Below are 26,580 nucleotides of genomic sequence, written 5' to 3'. Positions count from 1 at the left end.
CCACGATGTGTCTCTGAGGATGCTGGGAGCCCGACCACCCTGTTCCTGTGCTTCCCGGGGCCGGAAGGAAAATAAGAGTTCAGTTCTCAACCAAAGGAGACATTTTCCTGCACCTGTGTACCCTCCTACACCTTAAGGTGTCTATACAGAACTTGTTTGATTGCCTACATGCAAATTCATTAATTACTCCCCTCTCTGGAGTAGGAAATAAAAACAGAGCTTTCCCATATCTGTAATGCAATAGTTCATTAATTCTACTCATATGCATGCAAATGATTGTTTCTCGGTGTAACACTGAAGCATGTCACTCAAAATTCACACAGGCTATGTACAATTGAAAAAAAAAAGATTTTTGGATATATATTTTATTTGACAGTGGTTTAGAATATCATACAGTAAACAAGATTTCTGTAAAAGTTAATTTATCCATAGTGGTGCGTTTCATAAAAATAGTTGCTCACTTACAGCCTTTCTGTGACTATTAATACATGGAATTATATTTATAGAGATAGAGCTGTACAGGGTAAATTCACAGCTAACACTACACAGAAATATTATTTGGAATGGGGTTTAGATGATGTGCTGTCTTCACAGGTTATCGATTACAGCCGCATAAAGCAATTACTGCACAAGGAGTAGCTGTGAACTGTGCAAATTAGAGTTTATGCAAGCATAATCTCAACTGTTTTTCAGATTTCATTGTTTGCTTTCTTTATACATAAAAATAAGATACTGGGGCGTGCATCTACACTACAGAAGCATTGTCCAAAATCAGATTCAATAAATTAATGGCAAATAATATTGGATTCTAGTTCAGGGGATAAAGATTTTTTTACTTCTTTTTTTTTTTTTTTCATTAAATAAGAGTTTTATAAACAGCTACATGGACTTGTGCTTTTTTAGAAATTATAGATGGGCTTTTTTTTTCTTAAAAAAAAAAAGTTGTTTGAAAGCTGCAAAATCCTTTACTTGAGGCTTTTCAAATAATTGGACAGGAAGAAACATGCCTGTAAATTTCTCAGTCCAGTGCAATGTTTGGAATGTACAGTAATGTGCTAATTTCTTGGAACAAAGCCAATCTCAATCTAATTTTTCAGCAGAGCATGTGAGGAACTAAGATTGCTAGAGAACAATAGTTTTAAAGTATGATTTTTTGACAGTATTTTTTTTTTTTTGGAATTACCAATGTATTATTGCCCAGGATTTTGTTTTAATTTTGTCAGACAGATAAGCATATGCACATTTATACATACACACAATATCTTTTTTTAAACAAGATAGTGACCGATTGACTGAACTTGGACTTATTTCCTGTGAAGGCAGACTGGAATGTTTACCTGGCACTTAAGGCTTGAAATTCAAAACAGATAAGCAAAAAATGCTAAAAAAAAAATGGAGGTAGGGAAGAAATGATAATATGGAAACCATTTTAAAAAATGGAAATATATTGAATTTACTGAACGAAGACACCGAAGACGGAATTTCAGTCTAACTATTGTTAACGTGTGCCTTAAAGGCACCTGCTCTGCCAAACTTAGGGGATGGAAGGTGAGAGCATCCTAACTAAATGCAAGTGGGTATGAAACATAGCACTGTTGATAAGAGAAGCTATCATTTTCTGAAGGAGGGAAAGGCCTTTCCTTAAGGAAACTGCAGCTTTTTCTCTGTAGCAATCTTCCTTTCATTGCAAGGGCCTTGTGGATGTCTTAAGTTTTGAGCCTGGCCAATTGGCTTGAACGTTACCTTGCAGGATTTGGGGAACCTGTAGTAAATTGCTTTGGAGAATAATTTGCAAATACAACTCCACCCTAACTCCTTTCCAATGTACAGAAATATGGTTTGTTCACAAAAATGGCAGTAGAAATGGTATCACAGAAACTAATCCACTAGATTCCCAACTCCTCCCGTAGCGCCCAGTGAACTATGCTACAGGGTATCACGTGGACTATCCCAAAGTGGTAACAGTGGAGACGTGTCATGGGCATACAGTTCTGAATGCTTCAAAGAAACCCTTTAACCCCTGTCTAGATATGTTGAGAACGATTTATTTACAACATTTTAGCTCCGTGAAAAGATCCTCTCTCAGTTTCAGCTTGCTCCGTGCAGTTTTATTTAAGGCGATGTTCCAGTTTGCGATTGCTCTAACTTGTTCCAGTTTCTTGATATAAAGTTTGAATGAAATCCAAGTCCTTCATGCAGTGGAAAAAAATGCTAAAGCTACACTGCACTACCCTTTCTCTGATGTACTGTCCTTCATATTGTTTTGGTTTCTTCCATAGCTGCCAAAGTCCCTAAAATGGAACTGGGACTTTAGGGTCGGTTTTAAATCTCCGTGTTGACTATATGCTTTTGAACTTATTAGATACTGTGCACATTGTCATGGAATTACACACTAATGTTTTCATTCCTCAATGCTTTGTGTATAATGCGTGATAGTTAAAATAAATTAAAATAAATCAATGTGAGACAAAAACTAAGAAGAATGTTCTGCGTCGATTTGAGACAGTTAGAGGGCAACAGTCCCGTGCTTATCTGCTCATGGCAGAAGTACCAGACTTCAGGACACTAGGTAGCTTATCCGAGCCAGGGATTTTCCATGGCCCCGGGGAGACTGTTGCCTTTCGAACTGTGGTGTTGGTGCTGCGAGTGCTAATGGAGTGGAGATGTCCCTTCCTGGGGAACTCGCTGGGTTTCCCGTCAGGGTCCCTCTGGCTGTGGTCCATATCGCTTCCAGGCGAGCTGCAGCGATTGCTACTGTACGTCTTGGTAGCACCTGTATCAAGCCTGACATGGTCGGGTGCTGCAGTTGACTTCTTCTCACTGGTATTTGTGGATTTGTGATCTTCTTTTTTGCTAAGAGATCCTCCCCTCTTGCTTTCCGGCTTCTTCAGCCTCCCAGATTGTTCGTCACTGGTTCCAGCACACACGTGCTCTCTCACGCCAGCCTCGATCATAACACTGTGTCCCACCACTTTGCTTTCTGAGGTGTGCCTGCCACCATCAGTGGTCTTATTTTTACCTTCTGAATATCCTTTCCAAGAAGCCTCTTCGTGCTTTGACCTGTCTACCTTTTTAGGACTTGCTGACCTTTCTCTTTGTTCTCCTAACCTTTTCTTTTTGTGACCGTTCACCGAAAGCTCCTTTGGTTTCCTTACGTCGTGTTCCCTCTTGATATCCCATGTTGGTTCTGGGCTTATCTGGTGAGAAGGGTCAGAGGGTGGGGCTATGTGTGATGAAGATAATGGTGAGATTATGTCGTCGAGGGAAAGAGCTACTTCCGGCAGACCTGGGGAGGTGGCAGAGGGAGCACTCCAGGAGTTTGGTTCGTCTGTTGTGACAGCAAAGAGAAGGGAGTTAAGGGTGTGTGCAGCAAGGCAGAGCACGTATTTCATACACATACGCATTTTTAGCAACATCAACACCCGAACCACGCACGCGAATTAAACTCCTCGGTCTTTTAGGCGAAGTGAAACTCCCACTGAAGTCCGTGGGGAGGAAAAAAAAAAACAAAACACAATCCACCCCCAGCCAAATAAATAAAAATAAAAGAGTCGGGAGGAGAAAGAACCGCAGGGCTGGTAACTGCACATGCTGGAAACCTCGGTCTTTTTTCATACAGGTTCTGCTTTTCTCCTCCTATGTTAAATTATTCTTAAAATAATAAAGACACGTGCTCATGAAATCAAATTGCCTCTTTTGTAGCTGTATAATGGATTTCTTAGCTGGGCAATATCAGCGCTGTCTCTGAGAACAAATGAGAAGGACTTTCTGCCATCTATTAAACATGTCCCTACAAGCATATAATAATTGACAAGAATTTGTAGCCCAGATAAGGTCATCATTGAATTCTGTCTCATATTTTTTCTAAACAGATATAATATTGCAGTGTTTATGGCCCCACAATTCTTACAGGGTGCTTACAGAGCTCTGCCTTTATATCACAGCGTCAGCCACTAAGTCTCTTGGCTGTGCATTTTGAATTTCTCCTGGTTACTTAGCCTCAACACAATATGGTCGGGTTGTGCACATTCTGTTTAATTTAGCCAAAGAGACATCTCCTTTGCTGAATCATGATGATTTTACTAATCCACTGGTACAAAACACAATATTCTGAGATGGTGTCCCCAAATGTCTTTCTTTTGCATATCTGGTCCTCATTGCTTTTGATTAACATTCAGACAGACTACAAATCCATCATGACTAATGACAGCACAGCTCCTATTCTTACCCGTCTACACTGAGGTTAGAGAAATCACTGAACTTGGCTAATGTCATTCCCTATTTAGCACCATTGCCTGGCTCTGAACAGTATGAGCAATAATCTGTCAGAGATGAAGGACTGTCTCAGGGATCCATGGAAACGAGGTGGAACCCGTGGCAAGAGCTGCATATTTCTTGGGGGAGAAAATGTAACCTTCTAGCTGGAAAACAAGCCTGGGCTTCTGTGGGTCAGGACTAGCATCTCTCAGTGATGCCAACTGTCCTTTAAATGCCGCGTTTACTTTTCTCAGTGCTACGGCTACTTTCAAATTATCATAAAGATGCACATCATCTTGAAAAATGGAATGGGATTTACTGCCCAATCTGGGCTCTGCAGCTTGTTTGACTGAGACAGCACATTTAAGTTAATAGCTTGATTGAGTGATTGCTGTTTTGCGGATAAAAATAGGAGAGACAATAGTGAGGTGGGTGACGTAAGGGGAGGGAGCAGTGCAGTTAGCTGAGGAGCTATTTATTTTCCCAGATGGTGTTTGTCATATGCTTTTGCATAATGAGCATATGTGTGGAGAGGATTAGCATTTGAGAGGGGAAAAAGTACAAGTTCTGTGTAAGACAAATAAACTTTGAGCTTGGAATCTAAATGGGCTGAGGGTCTCAAATGATTTTTTTTTTTTTTTTAAATCACACTTTCTTACCCTCCAGTTAAGGCTGAGTAATGTACCATCTGCTCCCTGCTTGGCACTTGAGCAAGAAAAAATAAAAGGGAGGCTCATGCATGTAGAGTTATCAGCTCTTATGAGCTTGCCTACAAAAAGCATTTGCTTCTCCAGGCTGGTTCTTTAATTCTGTAATTCTACAGGCTGCGGTGGCGAGCGAGGAGCAGACCCACCTGGGCTTTTCTTAGATCCAAAATCCAGGAGATTCTGCTTTGGTTATCCCTCAAAACAGTGATCCTTCATGGGGCCCAAGTCCCTTTGCCCAATTTCTTTACAGGTAGCGTGGGACTCAGCAAAGCAGTGGGAACCTGCCACTGTGCACCAGCAAGGTGCCTGCGCCGGCGCTGAACAAACCACCTTGGCTCTTAGCAAATTAATCCATCTGCAGCAGCGTGGAGCTCGGGACAAGCTAATTTACACTGCTTCCCTGCAGATTACGTTAGCCTGTGTTAACCTCTACTTCAGAGAGAGACAGGCGCGCAGAGACCCCGCACCCCGCAGTACTGCAAACTGCCCAGGGTGATTTTTCTCCCGTTAAGTCATCGGTACGTGAGCAGCATGAATGAAGAAAAAGGAAACAAACTCAGCTCAGTCTGTGCTTTTGGCGGCAGCGCCACACTCCATCCCACACCTCCCCAGGGTACAGGTGCGGACGAGCATCGGTCTGGCCAATGTTTTTGACTTAAGTACAGTCTTTGTTTCCTGCTGGTTGCTAAAATGGTATTTTTCACTGAGGGGTAGTGAAGAGCAGAGGGCCATTATCGGATCTCGTGTAAGGCCCTGAGAGCATCTGAAGTTACAGAAATACCTTGTTACTTTGGGAAACATCAGCTACACATAAGTAGAGACATCAAATGGCAGCAAGATGCTCTTGGGTAAGGAGTGTACTTCTGCACAAAACGTGCCACTGTGTGGAAATCAGCTGGTTCTCATCCAGGCAGGAGGAGGACACTGCAAAAAGAGGGCTGCAAACACCACTTGCTGCTCCTTTGGGGCACAAAGGACAATGTTGTACCTGTTACTTATGGACGCTCAGAGGAAAGGGAGTTGGGGGTAAGCAGCCTGCTGTTTTGTTCCCTGGAGACGGGATAGCTGTGGGAAATCCCATCCTGATTCATTAATGGACTGTACTTCAAGACAATTGCATTTATTTATTGTTTTCAGTATTCATTTTTGGAGGGGAGGGAAGAATCACCAAATGTTGCAGTGAGAAACTATAGCAAGTTAGAAGCTACTTCAGCAACAGTGAGTCAGCAGGTACATACTTGTTACATCTAATAATAAGTGTATGTAGTTATCTATTAGCTAGAACTTGCCATATTATAGGCATTATCAGATTTTTGGCTATCTCCTAGAAAACCCTAACAAAATCAAAACCACAACCAACTAAGCAAGAAGTCCTGCAGCCATAGCTTAAAGGGAAATTCGTCTGTCCCAGCCCCAGGTGTGACATTGGCTGCAGTTTGTTTGATACACTGAGTTTGGCATTCTCCTTGGGCAGGCACCTATGTAAGCTCTGTTTCCAGTGGCTGAGGGAACATCTGCCATGAAATAAAACTTCCAGTCCTATTCTCCAGCAATATAGTACTCGCAAGCAAGAACTTGAAGAAGTAACTTTCTCTAAGCTTCAGGCGCTGCCAACCCAAGACAGCAAAAACACAACCTAATCTGCTTTTTGTTTTAAATTAAAGGAAATTAGGCTAAAAGTCATCCTCAGCTTTGGGAGATGTTCATGTCAACAAGTTATGGTTGCAAGATGTCCCTGGCTAGTGAGCACAATACTGATGGTAGGGTATTGTAACTGACTTTTCTCTAATATTTGAAAATTATAGGAAAATAGCAAAACTATTATGGTAGAGCAAAGCACAGTAATACAAGTAATTTGTTGCTCAACAGAAAAAACATTTTAAGAGCTTTGTTTGAGCCATAAATGTTCATTTGGACTTGTTCAACCTGCACTGAAACGATTGCTTTTCCATAACAAGCATAAACATGAGAAAAACGCCAAATTTTTTCTTTTGAGCAAGTGAACTAATGATTTCTTTTTAGGCTTATTCTGAGGGCATAACTACATTTTGGAAAAACTTCTTAATACATCTGAAAAAGTAACGTTTTGTCCTAATTTTTAAGCTTTACATAAAATCTGTGGTGTTAAGTGCAAACATAACCTACTTTCAGTTTCTGTTATCCCAAAGTTTCTCAAAACATTTTGCAAACGTACTCAACCAGAGACAAAGCAATGATTTGACTTTTTTTTTTTTTTTTTCCTCTTCGGTCCTGGGAGGAATTGAAGACTGCATTTGTTTAATAGAGCTTGAAATACTAATGCCCAAACAGCTTATAAGCAGAAGTGAAGGATATCGCATCCATCTGAACCTACAGGAGAGATTTAGGGTTGATGTAGTTTTAAATTTGTTTTTTACTTTGTCACTACGGATATCATACTTACTGTGAGAGAAATGATTTTCTGAAGTTACACATCTCACTGAAGGCTAATAGATGCCTTCTCCCTTCTCTGAAGGGAGAAAATCTCCCTTGACCTACCAGTTTAGACAAGATAAATGACCTGGGGGCAGCACTATCATCTGTCATTGTGACGGCATTTGATTTGGAGTAATTTAGGAGGTGCTTTCTGGGTGGCTTTTAGTTTCCATGAGCGACTGGCACGCAGGTTGGCAGCACTTCTATGGAATGTGCTAGAATGACTCACCTACGACCTCTTTCACATAACTCCCAGGCAAGGAGCAAATTGCTAACTGAGTAAGAGACAGCACAGACACACAGACACCCTTCAGTGTGTAGGAGGATGAGAGGTGATCACAGCCATTTTGGATGAACAGTGACAAGGGGAAAGCATCACGACCAGAAGTTTTCTGTCTAAAGATTTTTTTTTTGTTTGTTTGGGGTAGACCTGACACACACACGAGTTGTTTGCTGCGTCAGCTTATGTGCTTTCAGAGGTCTGGAAATGAGGATATTACTCACATGTCTACATGCTCCTCTCTTAACTAAAGCATAGTTCTTTTTCTGGATCCAGTGCTTGCTGATAGATGCATCTGAACCACCAACAAAAGCCTAGCCTTATTGCTAATTGAGAAGAGATTTCTGCCTGTCTTACTTTCTTAGCATTGCCTAGGTACCTAGTCAGAGGAAAGAGCTCAGACTACTACTAAGTTTATTTAATTTTCTGTAATACCTGCGTTTTCACTACAGGTTGCCTTTCTAAGATTGTGTCAAGTCTGTTCATGCTCTGCTTAGCTGCTCTGCTTAAATCTCAGGTCAAGAGAGATTAGACTTCAGATTTGCTGCTGGGTTCTCCTTTTGTATCAAAATATTTTAAATAATTGCTTGGGAGTTTATCAAGAATGTGGGATTTTTCATCACATAAAATTAAGTATAAGATAGAAGTATTAATTTCTTCAATACTTAATAGTAATGTTAAGAATGGAAATGACATCACATTGTTACTTAAGTACGATAAAATTTCAATGCCATTTTTATTTCTGAGGTATGTGAATAATGAACAATATTTTAAAGCTTTGAACACTCTTGTTATTATGAATGTTTCCTGAAATGTCTAAGCAGCTGTTTTCACCTCGTTCCAGAATTATGTTCCTAGGGAATCAAAGAGTTTTTGATTACATAAAAAATATGGTGCATTTTTTTCCCTACTTTTTGTCTGAAATTATGTACTGCCAGAAGGTGGCAAACAGTTCTTACAGATGCTGCTAATAACAAAAATGGGACAAATTGTCCCCTGGTGAGTATCCACTAATGCTGGCAGCGTTACACCAGGAATGAATTTGGCTCTTTCTCATTACAGCTTAACATGCTTGTGATGTTCCTGATTGCACTGGCCTCCTGCAGCTTTCCCTCAACACTCTCTAAGGAGGGATATTTCAGAATATTTAAAGATTTTTTAAACTTTCATCCCAGAGCTTCCTCAGCCCAGACATAGTGCACCCTTTGTCAGCAGAAATGAATGATTTGCTGAGGTCTGGATTGTCAGAAATGCTCTTGGTACCTTCTGTCCAGCTGCCATGGTACAGTACATCATGCATTCCCCTCCCTACGCCCCAAACTCTCCTGGAGAGTGTGTTGCAATGGGCACTGCATCCTCCTTACTTCCTGCTATAAACTCTCACTTCTTGTTAATTATTCACTAGTGTTATGCAAATGTTTTCTCACAAATTACCCTTTGCTTGGCTTAAAGGAGAGAAATCCACGATTCTTCCACTGCTGTTATCCACACCCAAACCAACAGGTCTGGAAATAAACACCAGCATGATTTAGGCACCTTCTGCTGTTCACTGTCTAGTCATCATGTCCAGGTGAGCTAGCCCTTTCATCCTTAGCATTCCCATTATGTCTTTTTTTTTTAGCAGCTTGCTGTGGGTGCCATGTTTTGATTGTCTGAAAATGACATACATACCATTTACCTTTACAAAAATAAATCTAGGTTGTACTTAGTTATTTGGGCATACAAACTACTTTTTCTTTCCTACTAATGCAGTTAATTGATCTGTTTGATATCATGGGGTCTTGTTTCTGAAGCAATGAAAACCTAACCTCATTTCTCGAAATCTTGGTCTAACCATACTCATTATACTGCTCTCTTGTTTGTGCTCAGTAATATCCTGGTGACTATTTGTAGTAGCTTGTAAATGTGAGTGGACTTTTCCTGCTTTCTAGTAATTTGTTATTTTGACTTTGCACATTGTATTTTGCAAAGGTTGAGGATGGATGGACAGGGTAACTAGAGTGGATTATATAAAGGCATGAAAGACCACACGAAAATGAACTTGCATCTGAGTCCCTGCATGTTTTATTCTGAATTCTGTGCTTCAGCTTTTCTCAAAAGTAGGATGATTCATCAGGAAAAGGCTAATGTTGGAACAAGAAACAGTGCCAAATCTAGTCTGTTATCAAAGATGTGCATTTTTCTCTTCATCACTGATCTAATACTGGAAGATAGGGCACTACTACTCATGGGAGTTATTGGTAGCATGGCTTCTGCAGATGTCCCCAGAAACTGAGGAGCTGTGACTGTAAATGTAAGGTAAGTGAGGGATACTTTTATCTCCTCTACAAACTTCAAACATTTAATTTTACATGCAGAAAATTCAGAAAAAACAGCCATTGACCTATTCTAACACCAGGAAGCACAGCTCTGCTTCCTGCTTTATTCCCTCCCAGTGCAATCCTCCTCTGTTGCCCTACTTCTTTTCATGTTACTAATTATTACTGAGCAATAATTCAGTTCCTTTGGGTTCATTGTATCCATTTTTCATTTTATCCTTTATCTAGATATTAAATGGAAGATGCCCCAAATATTTTTACAGCAGAGACAGTGTTCATAGAGTCCTTGTAAGGGCCATCTGATGAGACCTTGAACGATAGCTCAGGTAAAATTCACTTTAATCACCATTTTTGTACTGTGCATTGAGTATTTTTAGATAAAGTGCTTTCATGTTCAGAAATCTAATTTGAGAATTATCGAAACACACTTCAGAAAGAACAGATTGTTAGTTACACTTGGAAGACCAAACCTACAGAAGTTCAGGAGATGATATTGCTTGTTTTGGAACTAAGGGAACAGAGAGAAAAGGAAAACTTAGACAGTGCAGGGAGGGCAAAACTGCACATTGCAAGGGAGAGTTTGAACAAATCCTTTAGAAAAATACTGAATGTTTTCTTGAAACATGAAAGTCAGCATATGCATTGATTTGTATTTCATTAACCCTATAAAGTGCTATGGATGAAAGCGGTTTTCAATTTTTTATGTAACATGTTTACTTTAAAGATGGTAACAAAGAAACAGGGAAAGTGATTTATCTGGCTTGAAGAGTTCCTATTCTTACTCTTCAGACCCTACTCTATAACCAGTGCATCCTGAGTAAATACCTTTCCCTGAGTTAGCTGTTTAATTATGACACTGCTTCAGCAGTATTTTACCGGCCTAATCACTTGAGATAATCGTTTAATTGCCTTACAGAGTCAGAGAGAAAGAGAGGTGTCTCTGAAGACTGCTGGAAGTAGATGTCTACTCTTCTGTTGAACGTGTACATAACCAGTGCTGGGGAGCTCCTTCTGGGAAACTTTTTTGGAGGCTGCGGATCAAAGCTGAGTGGAGTGCCTCAGAGATTTAGACCCATCTCCACATATCAGGCCCATTTTAGCAAGTGTGAGAGACTACAGGTAAGTGGCCTGAGAATTTTCAGGCTAGTACAGGAGATAACCAAATAATTCAGAAACAGTCAGGGTATGAGAGTCCTGGAGAGCAAGTGGACTGTGTTGTATCTTGGACTTGGATGAGCCCAGGGTGTTGCATCTAACTTTGGCCCCTACTTGATTGCCCTGCTATTGTTCACCTCTTAAATATAAATCACATCCATAAGCAATTCACTGTGACGTGCCTAAGCTCTGCCTCATTTAGCTGTCTACAACAACATCAGTCAGAACTTAAAATAAGGCAAAGATGACTTTAACAATGCTCTTACAATAGTGAGGATAAGAAAAGTAATTTTTCTATGCAGAAAACAGCTACCTAAACCTACGATGGAATGGGAGAGGGAAAAAAAAAAAGGCACAGTATACAATCTGTTTATATTTCAGACCTGGAACAGGTAAATTAATTTAGTAAATCAATTTACTTATTTACTGTAAAAGTCTTCTGGCTGTGAACCTTAAGGCCAGATGATTATGAGTACACAGTTTATCACTCATTCCAAGACCCTTTTTAGCCTGTTCAATACATACGAATCTCGTAGATAGTCCTATCCATTAAATATTTAAACAAATGAGCATGATCACTAATCTGAGTGAACTTGGTAAATTTGACTTTTTCCTTGAATTAAGTTAATGTATCTGTGTAAGTGTCGCAGGATTACTCACTAATATTGTCAACAGCTGAAACGAAAAGCTGCAGTCTGTGCTTTTTTCCTAGGCAGCAAGATTCTCACTGCTGTGTTGGTGTTAAGTCTACGGACAACCTAAACACTAGTCTTGAATGATGTTACACTAAACACACGTTATCATTCACTAGGTCCTTCAAGCTGTTTGGTACACTTTTTGAAGTGCTGAGCATCTCACATATCTATCAGAACAAAGCTACTCAGGCAATAGGCCCTCATCCCTTCCGTAAAGAAGGTTTTATATTTTCCGCATAGCCAGGCAGCAGTACAGAAGCTGCAGAAACCTCGGCAGTTTTCTTCCAGAGCCACAGTGGAGCTGGAAGAATCTGCATTACAAGTTACTGTATAATTAAAAAAGATAATGACTTTTAAATTAGTTTTTATTAATAGAATTAAGCCACATTAAGTCATAAAAGGTGTTCATAAATATGTTAATAGAATGTGTGGTATTAATGAAAAACATTCCGTAAAGTCTGAATAATTTAAGAGCTCGATATTACACACTTAATTAAACTTAAATATTAAAATTATTAATTATCAGAGCTAAAATGGGAGTTACCAGTTGGCATCACATCTTGTGTGGTCAATAAATAGCTGTCATTATTAAAGGTATCTACATAATACATAAAATTTAGTTCACAAGTAAGGAATTCAGAGCATTTTTACTGTTGATCAAATGCCCCCTAGAAAGCTGTTCCTGGCAGGTGCTGTGTTGGCAGTTCTCACTTAAGATCTCAGCAGGATCTTAAGCAAAACACATAACTTGGTTCAACTGCATCCTTATTTACAAGGTTCATGAATAAATATGGCTGCTAAGGTTAGAAGCAGTTGAATTAGTTTAGTCTATCTTTAGCAATCCCTTTTCAGACTTGAGGCCACTGGGCATTGAAAGGGCAGCCCTTGGGACCAGGCTTTATGTTGGGGCTATCGTTGTATCTGACATCTTTTGGACGCTGAGACAATTTGCTCTAAAAACTAATGAGATGGAAGTGCATCAGTAAGTGAATGCAATATTGTAATGTTCAGCTCCTAATGAGCAAACACAAAGTACACGTTGTCAGAATGAACCCAGATGTTTAAAATTCTGGGTTGCATACGTGTTGCTGCAGCTAAACAAAATAGAACATGCTCTATGGTCACGTTTGTTAAACATGGGTTGGAGAGTGAGTTAACCACATACCGTCAAAGTGAAAAAAATGCACTTCAGTTTCCAACGGATTGTTTCCAAGCAAAGAGTAACAAGCTTTAAGAAATCTGGCAGGCTCCATGAGATCCCTGAGCCTCTGCCTGGTGTGGGGCCACAAACCACCAGCTGGGAACTGCACCACGGGATGGTGGAGTGAGACATGTCCCGGAAGGCAGAGGCAGACCCAAGTGCAGCCAATGCCCTCTACAGAAGAAGCTTGCCTTCTACTCTCTAACGGTTGGAATGATATTTTTTATGTCACGCTCTGTATGACTATTTAGACTCATCAAATTTTAGATACTAATGACTAAAGCCAAAAGAAGATCTACTAGTTTCATTTAGACTTAAGTATCAGGCATCGGGCCCCTGGCAAGGATTAAGCAAAACACCTTGTCTGCTTGTTGTTGTATTTTATTTAACTCCTTGTACTTTCATAGGTGTGCTGCTGTCTCTAAAAGAGCTGACTGCTGTTTATAGCTTCTTTTAAGTGAGCTAAAAAGCAAGACCTTTTACACCTGGATAACCACAGATCACTTAACATGTCACTTAAATGAGTTCAAAGTCACCGTATCCCAAGTACAGTTGATATTTTTAGAGATAGAGACTATTGGGACACACAAAGATAAAATGTTCTTGTGTATTTCAAGCCAGAGGTGGGCGCGCAACATTTTTGGCATCCTTCCAGTTGAGTGTGAAGTTTGACCCCTCCAAATCACTCTTCATGTCAAAATACAGATGAGCAGCTCTGCTCTTATGGGGAAATACGTGCCATTACAGAAAACTGGCTGCGTGGAAGAAACGTGGAATGGGTTTTTACTGCATGACCTTTGCTATAAGAACTATTGGGCCATGCAACAGGAATAACTACTTGTGTCTTCATACTTTCCCTGTCCATATGGAGCTCTATATTGTAAGGATTCCATCACAGAGACATAGGGAAGCTAACTGACGAACAGCACCATGGAGTGCTATTCCCAGTGTGAACTTGGAAATGAGAGGGACTGAGACATTCACAACAGGAAAGGGATTTTATCTCTTGATATGCTGCAACAGCAGAAGACTGGACTTAGTCCTATGGCAAATTACAAAGACACAGTAAGTATCACTGAATTCCAGTTTTTCCTATTTCTCTGGTTAAAAGAAGAAAGGAAAAACTGATGCAGTGGAGACTGGGTGAGATGGTTGCATTCTTTTAGTCTTTTTATTTTGTGTGCTTATATCCAATATTATCAACTGAACAGAAATATAGAAGAGAGCAAAAATAATTCTTAGAAAAGATTTGTGAGTGGGACTTTCCCCTTCTTTGGCTGGTAAGTCTGACTGCCAGTTTACATGAACAAAGCCAAGGATAATGTTTGTTCATCTGTTTTAGCTACTGTAGTTTAGCTGTAATTAGCTACACTTTACACCACATTAGTAAAGCTACTCCAGTATATTGTGTTATAATAATTAAGCCTTAGTAATAAGAGAACTTGCTCAACACCCTTAATATTAAATCTTTGCTCAGATGTGGGGGAACACTGCCAATTTTGGTGTGGATTATAATGCATGTGGATTAGTGAGGTTTTGCTTTAATAATAATACTGAGTAGTCAACTAGGAATTTTAATCTTTAAAGGGGTTTTCAAGCATTAAATTAATAATCCCCATAACACTCTCATGAGATAGGTAAGTAAATATTACTATTCCCATTATACAGATGGGGGAAGTGTGAGTTAGAGAACTCAGCTGGACTGGCCAAAAATCACTGGAGGTGTAATTGCAAAAGCAACATTTAGGACTATGGAACGGACTTGGTATTTCTGCATTTAAATGTCAGGAAATGGGATAGTTTCACTAGAAGCTCAAAAAACATAGCCACAAAACTCTAAAGTCTTCCCATCTGTCTCTCTTCCTTTCAAAACTGTTTTCTATTTCTGTATCAAGGGATACCTATGAAAAAGGTCTATATATCTTTTAAAATAGAAAGTTGTTGTACATATATATACACATATGCTGTTATTTAACAGAAGGATGTTCTACTTTCCTGCCAGCTGCTACATATTTATTAAAAACTAAGGACATGTTTGCAAAACAAATTTTAATATTCAATTTTGTCCTTGAATAGTTTTTACCCATAGCAATAAAACAGCTAGAACCTTTGGGAGCTCATATTCAAATTGCCTGATGGTTTTAGGCCAATTTTATTAACCAGTATTTTGATACTTTTTTTTTTTTTACACACCACAGGTTCCTGAAATTAAGTTGGTGTTGCTAGAAATAACAAGGTGGTATTGGAAATGCAACATGAATATGAATGAATGTTTGCAGTTCCATCAAGGTGGTCGCAGAAGGAAAGGGCTCTTTTCCAAAATGACTATTGATTTTTGCACTCACATCAGATGAATGATACATGGGCTAGTTCAAGTTTTGACTAACAGCCGACCTCAGCTCTGGAGATTTGTAAAGTGAGTATTAAAAGTAGGATGAATTGGATTATCTAATCAGTACTCTGAACAGGTAGGGCTATCTGTCTTAAATGTACAGACCAAGATGCTTTAGCCTTGTATTATACAAAGATAAAAGCTTCTGACATACTATCAGAGCTAAAGAACTTGAAGATTTTGGTTTGCAGCTAACTGGAGATTTCTGAAGGCTGGAAATTTTCTATATCCAAACAATAAAAACACAAACTCCCAAATTGTTCACGTATTTTTGCAAATATAAATGCAATTGTCATTAGTTAGGGCTACCAAACCCATGGTGCAAGAAAGCACAGAATTTAGCCAGATGTCACTTGATCTGGGTGTACTTTCTAAACTACCTTCCAGCACCTGCATGTCTCCTGTGTTATATCTAACCTCAGGAAAGCCAACTGATCTTCTTCAATAAATAATGATTTATACAAAATGGAACAACTTCCATGAGAGAAATGCAGACTCATAACAGGCTGCCCTATAATCTTATGGTAGGGGCCTCTCCTAAGACATGCCAGAAAGTTTATAACTGTTCTGCAACAGGAAATCTGATTCACATCCTTGGTCAGTGCTCTAATAGATGTGCCTTTGATTATGAAGGTGGCACAGTCACCATTTTAGTTGCAGCCTCCCTGCAAAACTGTCTCTTTAGGAAAAATCCCTCCTTGACTCACCAAATTGCTTCATTAAAAACACCTGAAAGCAATACATTTTATAACACAGATGTTTTTATTTGACTTGACATTACTTTTTTTTTTTAATATATATTATTTAAATCAATCGGGTGTTTTGGTTTTGGTGTTGACCCAAAATGAATTACTTTTGATTTATGGACTTATTTTGCTGGGAAAAAGTTCTGTCCCAAAACTTCCTGCCCAATACATAATCATCTGAGTGACTGTGCACAACTGACTTAAGATACATTTATAGAGGATTTACATTTCTACTTGTTTCAGGAAGACTTATTTCCTGTGTCTGTTATGCTACAGGAGGAAAAAAATAATAAAGGTAATGCATAGAAAGTAATGGTTATTAATGTCTAACACTTGTGGTGGAACTGCAACTCACTGAGCATCCTATGTGTGACAACTGAGACTTGCAAACTGGCCCTACCACCAGGCTGGACTTCTATCCTCATGATCTCTTTGACCTACTCTTTTTTGTGCCAAAGACAGCAAAGAAGAAGTAAGGTAGGGAAGACTGCAAGGACTGGTGCAATTCAGCTTTTTACACTACACAGGCCTCACAGCAATGAAGAAGTTCCTCAGACTAGTCTCTGGTGGGGAAAGACACCGGTGTACAGTACAAACTCTTGAACTACATTGGTGCAATTTTTCAGATGGCCTCTAGATGTGTCCAGTTCTGCACTAGCAAAATACAGGGGCATGTCTGCTTTCTGAAAATTCTTCCTTGTAGACACAAGCTGGAAATAACCTGTAACTGGAAACACCTGCAAGCAATTGATTAGATTATCCTGATTTGCATGCCCCAAATTGGTCACTTAAACACAGCTTGCCGATGGGGGTTATACTGGAGGAGCAGCTCAAAGCACAGAGGCTGGAGAATACCTTTGGGAATAGCTTCCTTTCTATTTCCAATCTGTCTGCTTCAATAGCGTGAGACTTGCCCTATAATTATAGCAAATACACTACAGTGTGCAAAGTCAATAACAGCAGGGAGACTGAATTCATCTGAACACTTCTGAGTTTTCTGTGATGACAGCAATCAATAAAAAATATGAAAAATACATTTTTCTTTTCCTTTCCTTTCCCGGTATCATTTCTGGTCCATGACCATGTATTACAAATTTGATGTATCTGAACAACCTGTGCAGTAGGATCTGATTTATGAAGAAAATAGCTTGAAATCAAGTGCAAAGTGCTATGTGTAAATTCAGCATAGCCACCGGGTTTAAAAAATGCGTATTGCATTACAGATTGTTCCAAACAGTCTTCAATTTTACATTAGTTATTTCTTCAAGAGGCTGCATATAAATATGGTTTGAGATCATTATCTAACTTCCACCTTCAAATCACTAATATTTTTGCAAGCCAAGTACCATAAGGAAGAGGATAATTATGGCTTTGACTCTCCATAGTTTAAGGTTTGCTACCTGAAATGTCATATTCATACCATTAATTTTTGTAATGAGAACAAGCAGATATATGGCAGACTTATGGATGTGTTTCCTGCACTAGCAGTAGTGGAACTTAAAGAACCATCTATAAATGATGTAGTATATTAAAAGACATTTGTAAAATGCATGGGTGCTTCGATATCTAAGATAATCTGTTATGAGAGGAGAGCTGAATGCTTAGAAACTACTTAGAGAGCTAGTGTGTCAGAAAAAGCTGGAAAAGACTCAATTAACAATTGCGAGAAACAAAAGCATATTAGAGAAAGATAATATACATGCAGAGTTTACAAACCGTGTCTTTAGGGTGGCCCAATAAGTAGAAATATGGGGACCCATGCTTGTCACTTTTCATGCACATGGAGAGACTGGAAGGTACCATTCCTAAAGGAAGGGGAGGAACAGCCTAGGACCAATCATTAGAATTAACAGAACCAGTGACATAAAGATATTTCACTATTGTTAGAGCAGAGAATTCTTAGTATGCTTAGAACAACCGAGTAAAAAGCTTTTATGTAACAGGAAAGAAGTATTTCTGTAAAGCCAAGACAAATGAGCATGCTGTAAGTCTAAATATTAGTGAATAATTTCAACTACTATGCATATATATTCAGGAGGTAGAGTCACTTGGACTGTGGATATGGAGTACATCTTGAGGTGCTTTTTGAAGGAGTTATAACAAATGAAAAGCAAAGGGTTTAAAAAAATCAGAACTGCGCCAAAATCTATGAAAAATCCTTGCATTGGTAACAACTCTGACATTTTTTTGTTTTAGTCAGTGGGGCAGTGCTCAAACATGAACTGAGTTTCTTCAAGACCCTTCAAAAATGGCTTGCTGCTAAATAACTTGTATGTTTTGTTTGTTAACCAGCAATGACTTTGTGTATACTGAAACTTTACTTGTTATGTACACAACTTGTCCTCCCTTAAATAATCAAAAATGAATCTAAACCAACTCTGCAAAATCATGTCTTAAACCAACAGGGTGAGTTTTGTACATGATTTAGCCTCAACGTATCTTGAAAACACACAATGATACATGTCTTTTTAACAGGACATGTCTTTTAACAATGCCAAACAAGGGGAAAGAGAGAGGTGAGGAACAACCGTTGTGCAGAGCCATAAAGTGCCAACCAGCCATGAGACACAGACCTCTTGTTCACCAGACCTTGCTGACTCTGGTCCTCCAGGCACAGTGGGTACAAGGCCAGACCCAGATTTCCAGGGCAGGGCAATGGAAAGGCTTTCAAAAACCTTGCTGTGAATGGGCTGGAGTCTCTAAAACTTCTAGCTTTCTGCAGGAGGTGTTAGGCAACTTAACACCAAATGGGAAACTACCAAACTTGATAGAAAGTATGGTTTTAAAGTCCTGCTGTGAAAGCGGGAAGGGAACCAAACCAGCTTTCGTCTAGATGTTCCTCACAGGTTCAGTGTTTCTCCTCCCTCTTCAGCACCAGAAGGGAAGCAGGCTGCGGATGGAGGTTGTGCCTTGCTGGAGGGATGGAGTCCACCCACAAGTCACCATTCAAGGTCTAACCATGCCTCAGAGTCCTTCACCTTTTTGCCTTGTTTGCAGTTATTTGGCTGTAAAATTTATTACTTTGAGATCCTTTCTAACTACTTACGTATTTTAATGTAGTTTTGTGTAATAAAAGGAAATGCTAGGAGCAGCAAGCCGGAAAAAGCAAGTTGCCAGGACTGCTGAGACTAAGATTGCATTATCACATGTTTTTCTAGGGACCTTCTTCCATTGATATTTAGAGAAAAATAGTGGTTGTTCTCAGAGAAAACTGTAGCTTCCTGGGGCTGATCTGTCATTAGAGTCAACTTGCCTCTTGCAGAGCTCATTGCTGGATGGGGAGGCTGCAATTTGTTAGTTTTATTTAAACTTGAATGCTACTATCTTCGGATTTTGTGAACGTTTTTTTCCCACATCTTGCCTTTAGGGATGCCTCTTCATCCTAATGCTTGGCTGCGCAATATAGATGTGTTTCTGATGGTGGTTGTACAGCAATGGCTAAGGCCTGTAAAATACAGTGCCTGTAATTAGGCTCCCACAGTGTGAGCACCCAGTATCTCCTGCTGAAGTCAATAACCTCTCAGGCAGATGCATAAATAGGGAATTAAGCAGCCATTTTGAGAAAAAAATCTTGGTCTGCTGTTTTAATCAAGTCGTATTTAATGCTGGGCTGAGAAGTGCTCAGAGGTACAGCTTTGGCTGTGAATGTCGTCTCGTGGTGTGTGCGGGACCTCACGTTCCCTGCAGCAGGGCTCCCTGGGCACTACGCATGCTACGTAGTTGGGATCCCCAGCAGCACCTCTACTATTTCTTGCACAGTAATCCTATTTCTCACAATGGTCTTGCTTCTTTGCAGAACATATCTGGCAGGCTATTTCCTATGAAACATGATGCTGCTGTTCTTTGGGGTTGGATGAGCTGTGGTAATTCACCTTCTGTGGAAGCCCAGTTTCTCTGGCTATCCTTATCCTCAGTAAATATGTTCTGAGATTCTGGCTGACAAAACATCTGTTTTCTAAGCTTCTTTTGCTGCACTCTGCTGTGAAATCAGATTCCATTTCAGAACATTAATCATATCCCTGCTCCTTCACATAAATTCTGATAGAGGAGGGCACGCTAGCATAGGATTTCTGGCTACGTGGGGACTTCTCTCTCTGAAGGGCTCTGGGATCTCTGGAATTTGTTTCCAAGCACAATCAGCAGCCGGACTTGAGGTAAACGGTGCATTTGCAACACTCTATTCCTTCCCCCAGGTTTAAGCAATGTCTCAGCTCATCCAGGTTTTCCTGGGATGTACTTATAGGGACAGATTTCCAGGTGGTATAAACAAACATAACTCATTCAGGAGATTTACACCCTCACAGGGGTGCTTTCAGTTTCTTTGCTGAATGCTTTCTACTTTTCAATACACATTCTTCTGTTTCACTGATCACTTTCTTATCATTGATGTCTTTTCCTTTACACTGCTTTTACTGATGCCAATCACATCATCATTCTTACATTGGTATTTCTTATACTTAAATGCATACTGTCATATTTTGCACTAACAGAACAATGGTTCTGGAATTTAAGAAGAATTAATTATATTGCACAAATAAAAAGTTGAAGACTGAAAGACAATAATGTGGCATTTTTTGGCCATTTGGTTTCAGCTGTTCTAGGTAAGCTTCCTTCTTAATGCCATGAGTCTGAATGTCACTGCTGTTGGAAAGGTCTCAAAATGCAGCATTACTACAGCTGACTTGGGAAGCCCTGATTTTTCACTTGTCAGAGAATGAGAGAGAATAGCCAGGAAAGGATCCTGATACGCCTCCTCTGTGTTTGTATTCCTCCCTACTCTTCTGCACCATACCACCGTTGCAATGCCAGCTCAGTCCTACAGCCTTGCATTTTGATACTCAACCAAGTCTTATTTCCCACTGAGGGGCTGTAGAACTGGACATTGATGATGATAAGAATATTTCTGACACGTGCTTGCTAAAAATAAAAAAGGCTGATTCTTTCAGTAAAATCTGCAATTAGTCTTGTTACAGCTCAATTGTACGGTTCTGGTAGGATGAAAAGGGAACTACTAAGTTTGGACTAATTTCTCTGATGTCCTCAGGACCACTTTGTCCTTGAGTTATCGTCACAATCTTCTTTGTGTTCAGTTTCCCACTATTTGGAAAAAAAAACTGTCATCAGTATGCTGACAGATGCTCTTTGCAGTGCAGTGACTTTGAGGTTCTGTCTTTCTCGAGGAATGTCCTTTGGTTTTAATAATTTCTATTTATTTTCTGTTTTCAACTTCCTAAGAGGGTGCTGTTGATTTTTATGTGCACCTTTTTTTTGTTCTCATAACACTTCTCGTTGTTTTGGAAATGACCTAGATCTCAGATAATTTCATCTTCTTATTTTGTTTCCATTCTAACTAGACTGGACAGAGTCCTAACGTTTATCTGCCTGTGTCATGCTCACATTAAGAACTGCAGACATGCAGATGTTACCCTCTGCTATTATGCTTTCTGTAGGTTGTGTGTACACTACAAAGGAATTTCTGAACACTTCCACTGCTTTTCAGTGCAGCAGGTAAACATGGATTTCAAGCACTGTTGCTTAGTTCTTCTCTCATAAGGAGCAGTAAGCTGGATGTGCAGCTAGGAAAATGTTTAACTCTTTCCCCTTGGCAAATATTATAGAATCATAGAACCAGAATCATAGAATAAGACAATCTAGGTTGGAAAAAACCTTCAAGATCATCAAGTCCAACCATCACCTTGACCTACTGACTCCCAACACCAAATCAAGTAAGTGCCTTAGTGCTTATATTGCAGTCATTGCATTTTGACACAGCCTTTCCTCTAAGCCTTTCAAATGAATTTTCAAATGGTGAGCAAAGCTTTAAACAGTCCTGTGAAGTCACATCATTTTTTTCTGTTATCACTCCAAGCTGTGCCCATATTTGTAGCGGTTTGTTTGTATTTCCTACTTGGGTATTTTTGGGGGAGGGAAAGCTTGTGCTCTTTTACACCTGTTGGGGGATTTGTTTTCCCAGAACAATGCTATATACACAGAACATTTTTTCCATCTATTTACAATGTCTTATGACTCTGGAATAAGGTACAGATCTATAAGATTGCATAAACATATACATTTATTTTAAGATCTCCCATAAGCCTAGGTTTAAGAGCCATCCAGAACTGGGATCTTAAGAAAGTCAGATTTGGAAAGGCTCTGAACTGTAATCAGGTCTGGTATGGATTCTTTGCTCTTAGCAGTCTCCTGTGACCCCCATTATATTAAATCATTTTCTGAGGGATGAGAGAAGGGCTGGTACATGCCTTTGCTATTTGAGAAGGATTACTATTGCTAAGTCAGTCATGGACTTTTGTTTGTTCTTTCATTAAAAATGTTGCACCTCTCTCTACAAATAAGGTTTGGAGGTGATCTGACCCTCTGCTGGAGGTCTCCCTGGAGGGGTTATATATTGGCTAAAATTGATATTAAATATCTTTGTGCCAATTTATCATAATCACTGTTAGCTATTTTGGCTTTGTTCCCACTCACAAAAATTATGACTGACTGACTTTATCATCAGATGAGCCCAGAAACTCCTGAAAGCTGGTAAAAATGCAACCAACACTTTGCCAAGTATTGCCTCAGCTACAGGATTGTCTCTAGTTGAGAGGGGAAAATGGTACAATTACTACATAGACTGACAGCTGGCAAAGCACTGGCTTTCATTGGAACTGATTTTAATGTCTCCAATAGAGGTATTGAATTTGTGTTGATAGCAAAAGCTGACTTGAACCTACATTTAAGCCTAAGTATTACTTTGCATTTTCATATGTACTGCAATTACTGATTTTAATAGGAAATTATGTCGGAACTTCAAACAGAACGTTAGAAAAATTTAAAGGAATTTGTATGTTCTAGCATAAGGAAGTTAAGGAACGATCATTTACAAAAACAAAAACCAAACCTTTTGCTGAGATATTTAAGGCTCCGTTTTGGACATCATAGAACTTATGTAAATATATGACATTGTCACGCTGTATTTTAGAGTAAGACCTGTAAGACTTGATTTCCATTCAAAAAGGTTTTTTTTTTTTTTTTTCGGTCTTTGAATGATCTTTGGATAATTTATTTTTATTTCTTGTCATTTCAGTAGTGAAATAAGATCTTATATCATCTAAATGACTCACAGTCTGAGATATTTGAAAAAGTCCCAGAAACAAAATGTGAGAAGAATGGATCTTACTTTCTGACCATGTTGAGCAGTCTCCTTTTCTATTGAGAGTTAACTTCTACTTGATCATCTGTGTATATTGTCAGAGATAATACTGTGGGTGAGGTTATCATGGAAGCATATTCTTTTTAATGCTTTGAGTTTAAATCTGAGCTGCTGTGACTCAAAATGTTCAGAGAAGTACCAATAGAGGAAGGAAAGGACAGCTTAAAGGCAAATCAGCAACTCCCAGCACACTCAGAGATGTCCCCTAAAGAGTTCAAAGTGCTTCCTCCAATGCACATTTTCTAAGCCATTGCCTGCGTCAGGAGGGCAGCAGAGGACAGTGATGTACGCATATAGGGCCTTGCGCCAAGAAAACACTTAAATGTGAATAACTCCACCTGTACTTGGGTAAGTACTTAAGTCCATACTTAATGTGCCCCAGCACATGACAATATATCAGTCTGCAACTGCTACTTAACACCAAAGCAAATTTATATAGGTGCATGCACATAGAAATATGTAAAGATGAAAACCCACCATATTCAGGGACCTGGCCTGTTCCACGTTTCAACAACAGTCGCACTCTCCTGCCACCAGACTTGATTAGCTCTATTGCTCTGGCATGTGTCATGTCCCTTGTGCTTTCTCCATTGATTTCAATTATTTGATCTCCTACCTGTCAGGTAAGAAGAACATTGAGTCAGACAGAATTGCAGGAAAATGAGCATTTCAGAAAGAGACATATTCAATGGATCACAGATTACTTGAATGACAGACAGACACATCAAGGCAAATTTGTTCCTGTCTGTCTGAGGGATATCACGGGCAGATTAAATAACCTCCGAGATGGATTCTGAATGGGGTGTATCAAATGCTGCTCATCTTCTGCTGAAATCAGTGTAACGTGCTTATAACCTGTATTGTGCCTTGTATACGTAAGAGGTTTTTTTGAACCACTTGATATGTTGGAATCACTGGAAACATGCTACCCATGCTACACTTCAGCTTGCAGTGTTGTGCTGGCCTGAGAAGAGTGTTGCTGCATGTAACTGGCTGTTTTCATAGAGAAAAGAGAGGGTCAGCGTGCAAATACTGAGATCTGCCATTGGACTAGCCAAATCTTGGTAGCAAAGTTTCACACCAGATTTCGAGTTATTATGAAGCAAGCTACGAAAGAAGGAAAGGTAAGCTGCTGTGGCTGCCACTGCACAGACCATGCACGTTTTCTGGATTCTCAGGAGCACGTTTTGAACTATTTACCCACAGGTGGTTTTTGCTGGGATGTCCATTCAGAGCAGCAGTCCCCACAGCTCTGATTACAGATTTCTGCCACTGATTTCCCTGCTGGCTTTGCAGTCAGTTAGCCTCATTAGTACTTCTCTGCCTCTATTTCTCTGGCTGTGAAGCAGGGCACTGATGTATGTGTCTACCTTCCACCCCAAACTCCTTCCCCGCCTTGCATCCCGCTGGGATGTTTTGCCTCTGCTCTGCTCAGTGAGAAGAACTGGCTTTGGATGCTAGAAACCCCCTCACTGAATAGGGGAGCGCTTGCTTTCCACTCTGCGTGGTCAGCACAGCAGGCAGCACGTGGAGCAAGCAGCAGCTGTACAGCTTGCTTGGTAGTGCAGCACCACGGCCACACACTTGTTTTGTGAGACGGTTCAGTGAGCAGCACGGCGAGGTGACACTCCAGGCCAGCATTCGCAGCGCCACAGCCTTTGGACTGAAGGTTTTGCAGCTGCACTGCTGATGCCTCCAAGCCCTGTTGACTCGCATGAAGACCCTGGTGGTGGCAGAAGTGTGGGTCCAGGTGACGTGCATCCAAGAGCTGCTCGAGGGTCTCAGCTGGGTGGGCTCAGCAAACTCATTTATCAGTGTCACGAGAGCACATCTGCTCGGTGGGATCGCACCTGCCTTGGTCTGCATCTACAGCCTCCTCACCGTGGGGAGCTGTGCAGGTCCAACTCACTAAAAGAGCGATGCTGCACGCATCTGAGAGAGGGTTTTAAAGAGGCTATACAGTTTTCAAGATGATGGGTACTTCCCTTTCCTCTTACAAGCCTCTCCTGACAAAACCAGCTCTTTGCTGGCCTTGGACATTGAAACGTTTTCTGTTTTATACACTTTCTTTGCTACTATTGTATTTCTGTCAACTGAAAGCGTAATCCTCCAGAGGCTTTCCTTCCTTCCTGAGTCTGAAATATAGTATTTACCAAATAAATGTGCATAATATGAAATGTCAACAAGACTCCTAGCATCAAAGAAAACTGGAAGGGATGTCAAGAAGTCATCTAGTCCCTACTTTTGTTCAGAGACAGAAAGGATGTTACTAAAAGCACTACAGCAGTGTTTCTCTATAAGAATTCGTACCTTGTCAATAGGAGTTGCAGCCTATTTTAAGAACTCTCCCAGGATACTGTACACAATCTCTTTCTGTACTTTATTTAACTAAAAAGTCATTGATCCGAATAAAACCTCTGAGCCTTGCTATCGTGCTCTTTATTTTCTGTAGGCTGAGCAGTGGAGGAAAAAAAATCAGGATTATTTAGTGTCAAAAGGCCTTATTTCTGCAGCGCAACTTTCTTTCTTAGAGGATTGTCTCCTTTAGGAGGAATGGACATGGATGTAGCATGCAGTACAGGTTTTTAGACACTTCTGATGACATCGAGGCCAATGTGACATGCAGCAGAGGTGCTCTTCGGATCATGCAGTGATCTCCACTGGGTTTGGCCATGCAGGTCTGTTTGTGTCACCCTGACTTTTGCAGCGCTGGTAGGATGTAGCTGCTGCACACACTCAAAACAAAACCAGAAAATCCCTCTTGCCACTTCTGCAGCACAAACACGAAAGATGGATTTATTGTACTCTTCCCGCAATGATGTTAGTAAGGCCAAACACGGACAAAATTCCACCAGTTTGGGAAAACCTGCTTCTAAATGTCATGAAACAATTAAATCCTCATAGAAATCCTATAAAAGTCAAGTCAGATTTTGCAAAGGCTTAAAGATAGCTCCTTTTTGAGCCATGTTGCCTGGATATACCATGTTTTGCAGAAGGTATTTAAAATGATCTTGTTAGCATGTTTTGAGAGAAGAAGTGCCAGATTAGATCAAATGAAGGAGGTGTTTTTAACACTCCTTGATATATAGCCTTTAAAATGAGTAATGATGAAAGCTGTTCAGTGCACGCACAGTCCTTCAAATAAAATCTTCTACACTCCTG

The 26,580-nt window shown here is 40.0% G+C and overlaps 1 protein-coding gene across 16 annotated transcripts in view; it reads right to left on the bottom strand.

Annotated features, from left to right (window-relative positions):
- Window positions 1-349: 349 nt before the first annotated feature.
- The window catches only part of MAGI2 (membrane associated guanylate kinase, WW and PDZ domain containing 2), a 773,420-nt gene continuing 747,189 nt past the window's right edge, over window positions 350-26,580 (bottom strand). For all 16 annotated transcript variants that reach the window (XM_083811051.1, XM_083811061.1, XM_083811062.1 and 13 more), the window contains 2 exons: window positions 23,896-24,034; window positions 350-3,328 (listed from right to left, as the gene is read on the bottom strand). In XM_083811051.1, coding sequence (XP_083667177.1) covers window positions 2,529-3,328; window positions 23,896-24,034 — 939 coding nt within the window. In that variant the 3' untranslated portion in view covers window positions 350-2,528. The remainder of the gene's footprint in view (window positions 3,329-23,895; window positions 24,035-26,580) is intronic.

This window comes from Anser anser, assembly GCF_964211835.1.
Source record: "Anser anser genome assembly, chromosome: 1".
NCBI classification, from domain to species: domain Eukaryota; kingdom Metazoa; phylum Chordata; class Aves; order Anseriformes; family Anatidae; genus Anser; species Anser anser.
Note: the sequence above shows the minus strand (reverse complement) of the source record. Positions and strands in the feature narration are given on the sequence as shown.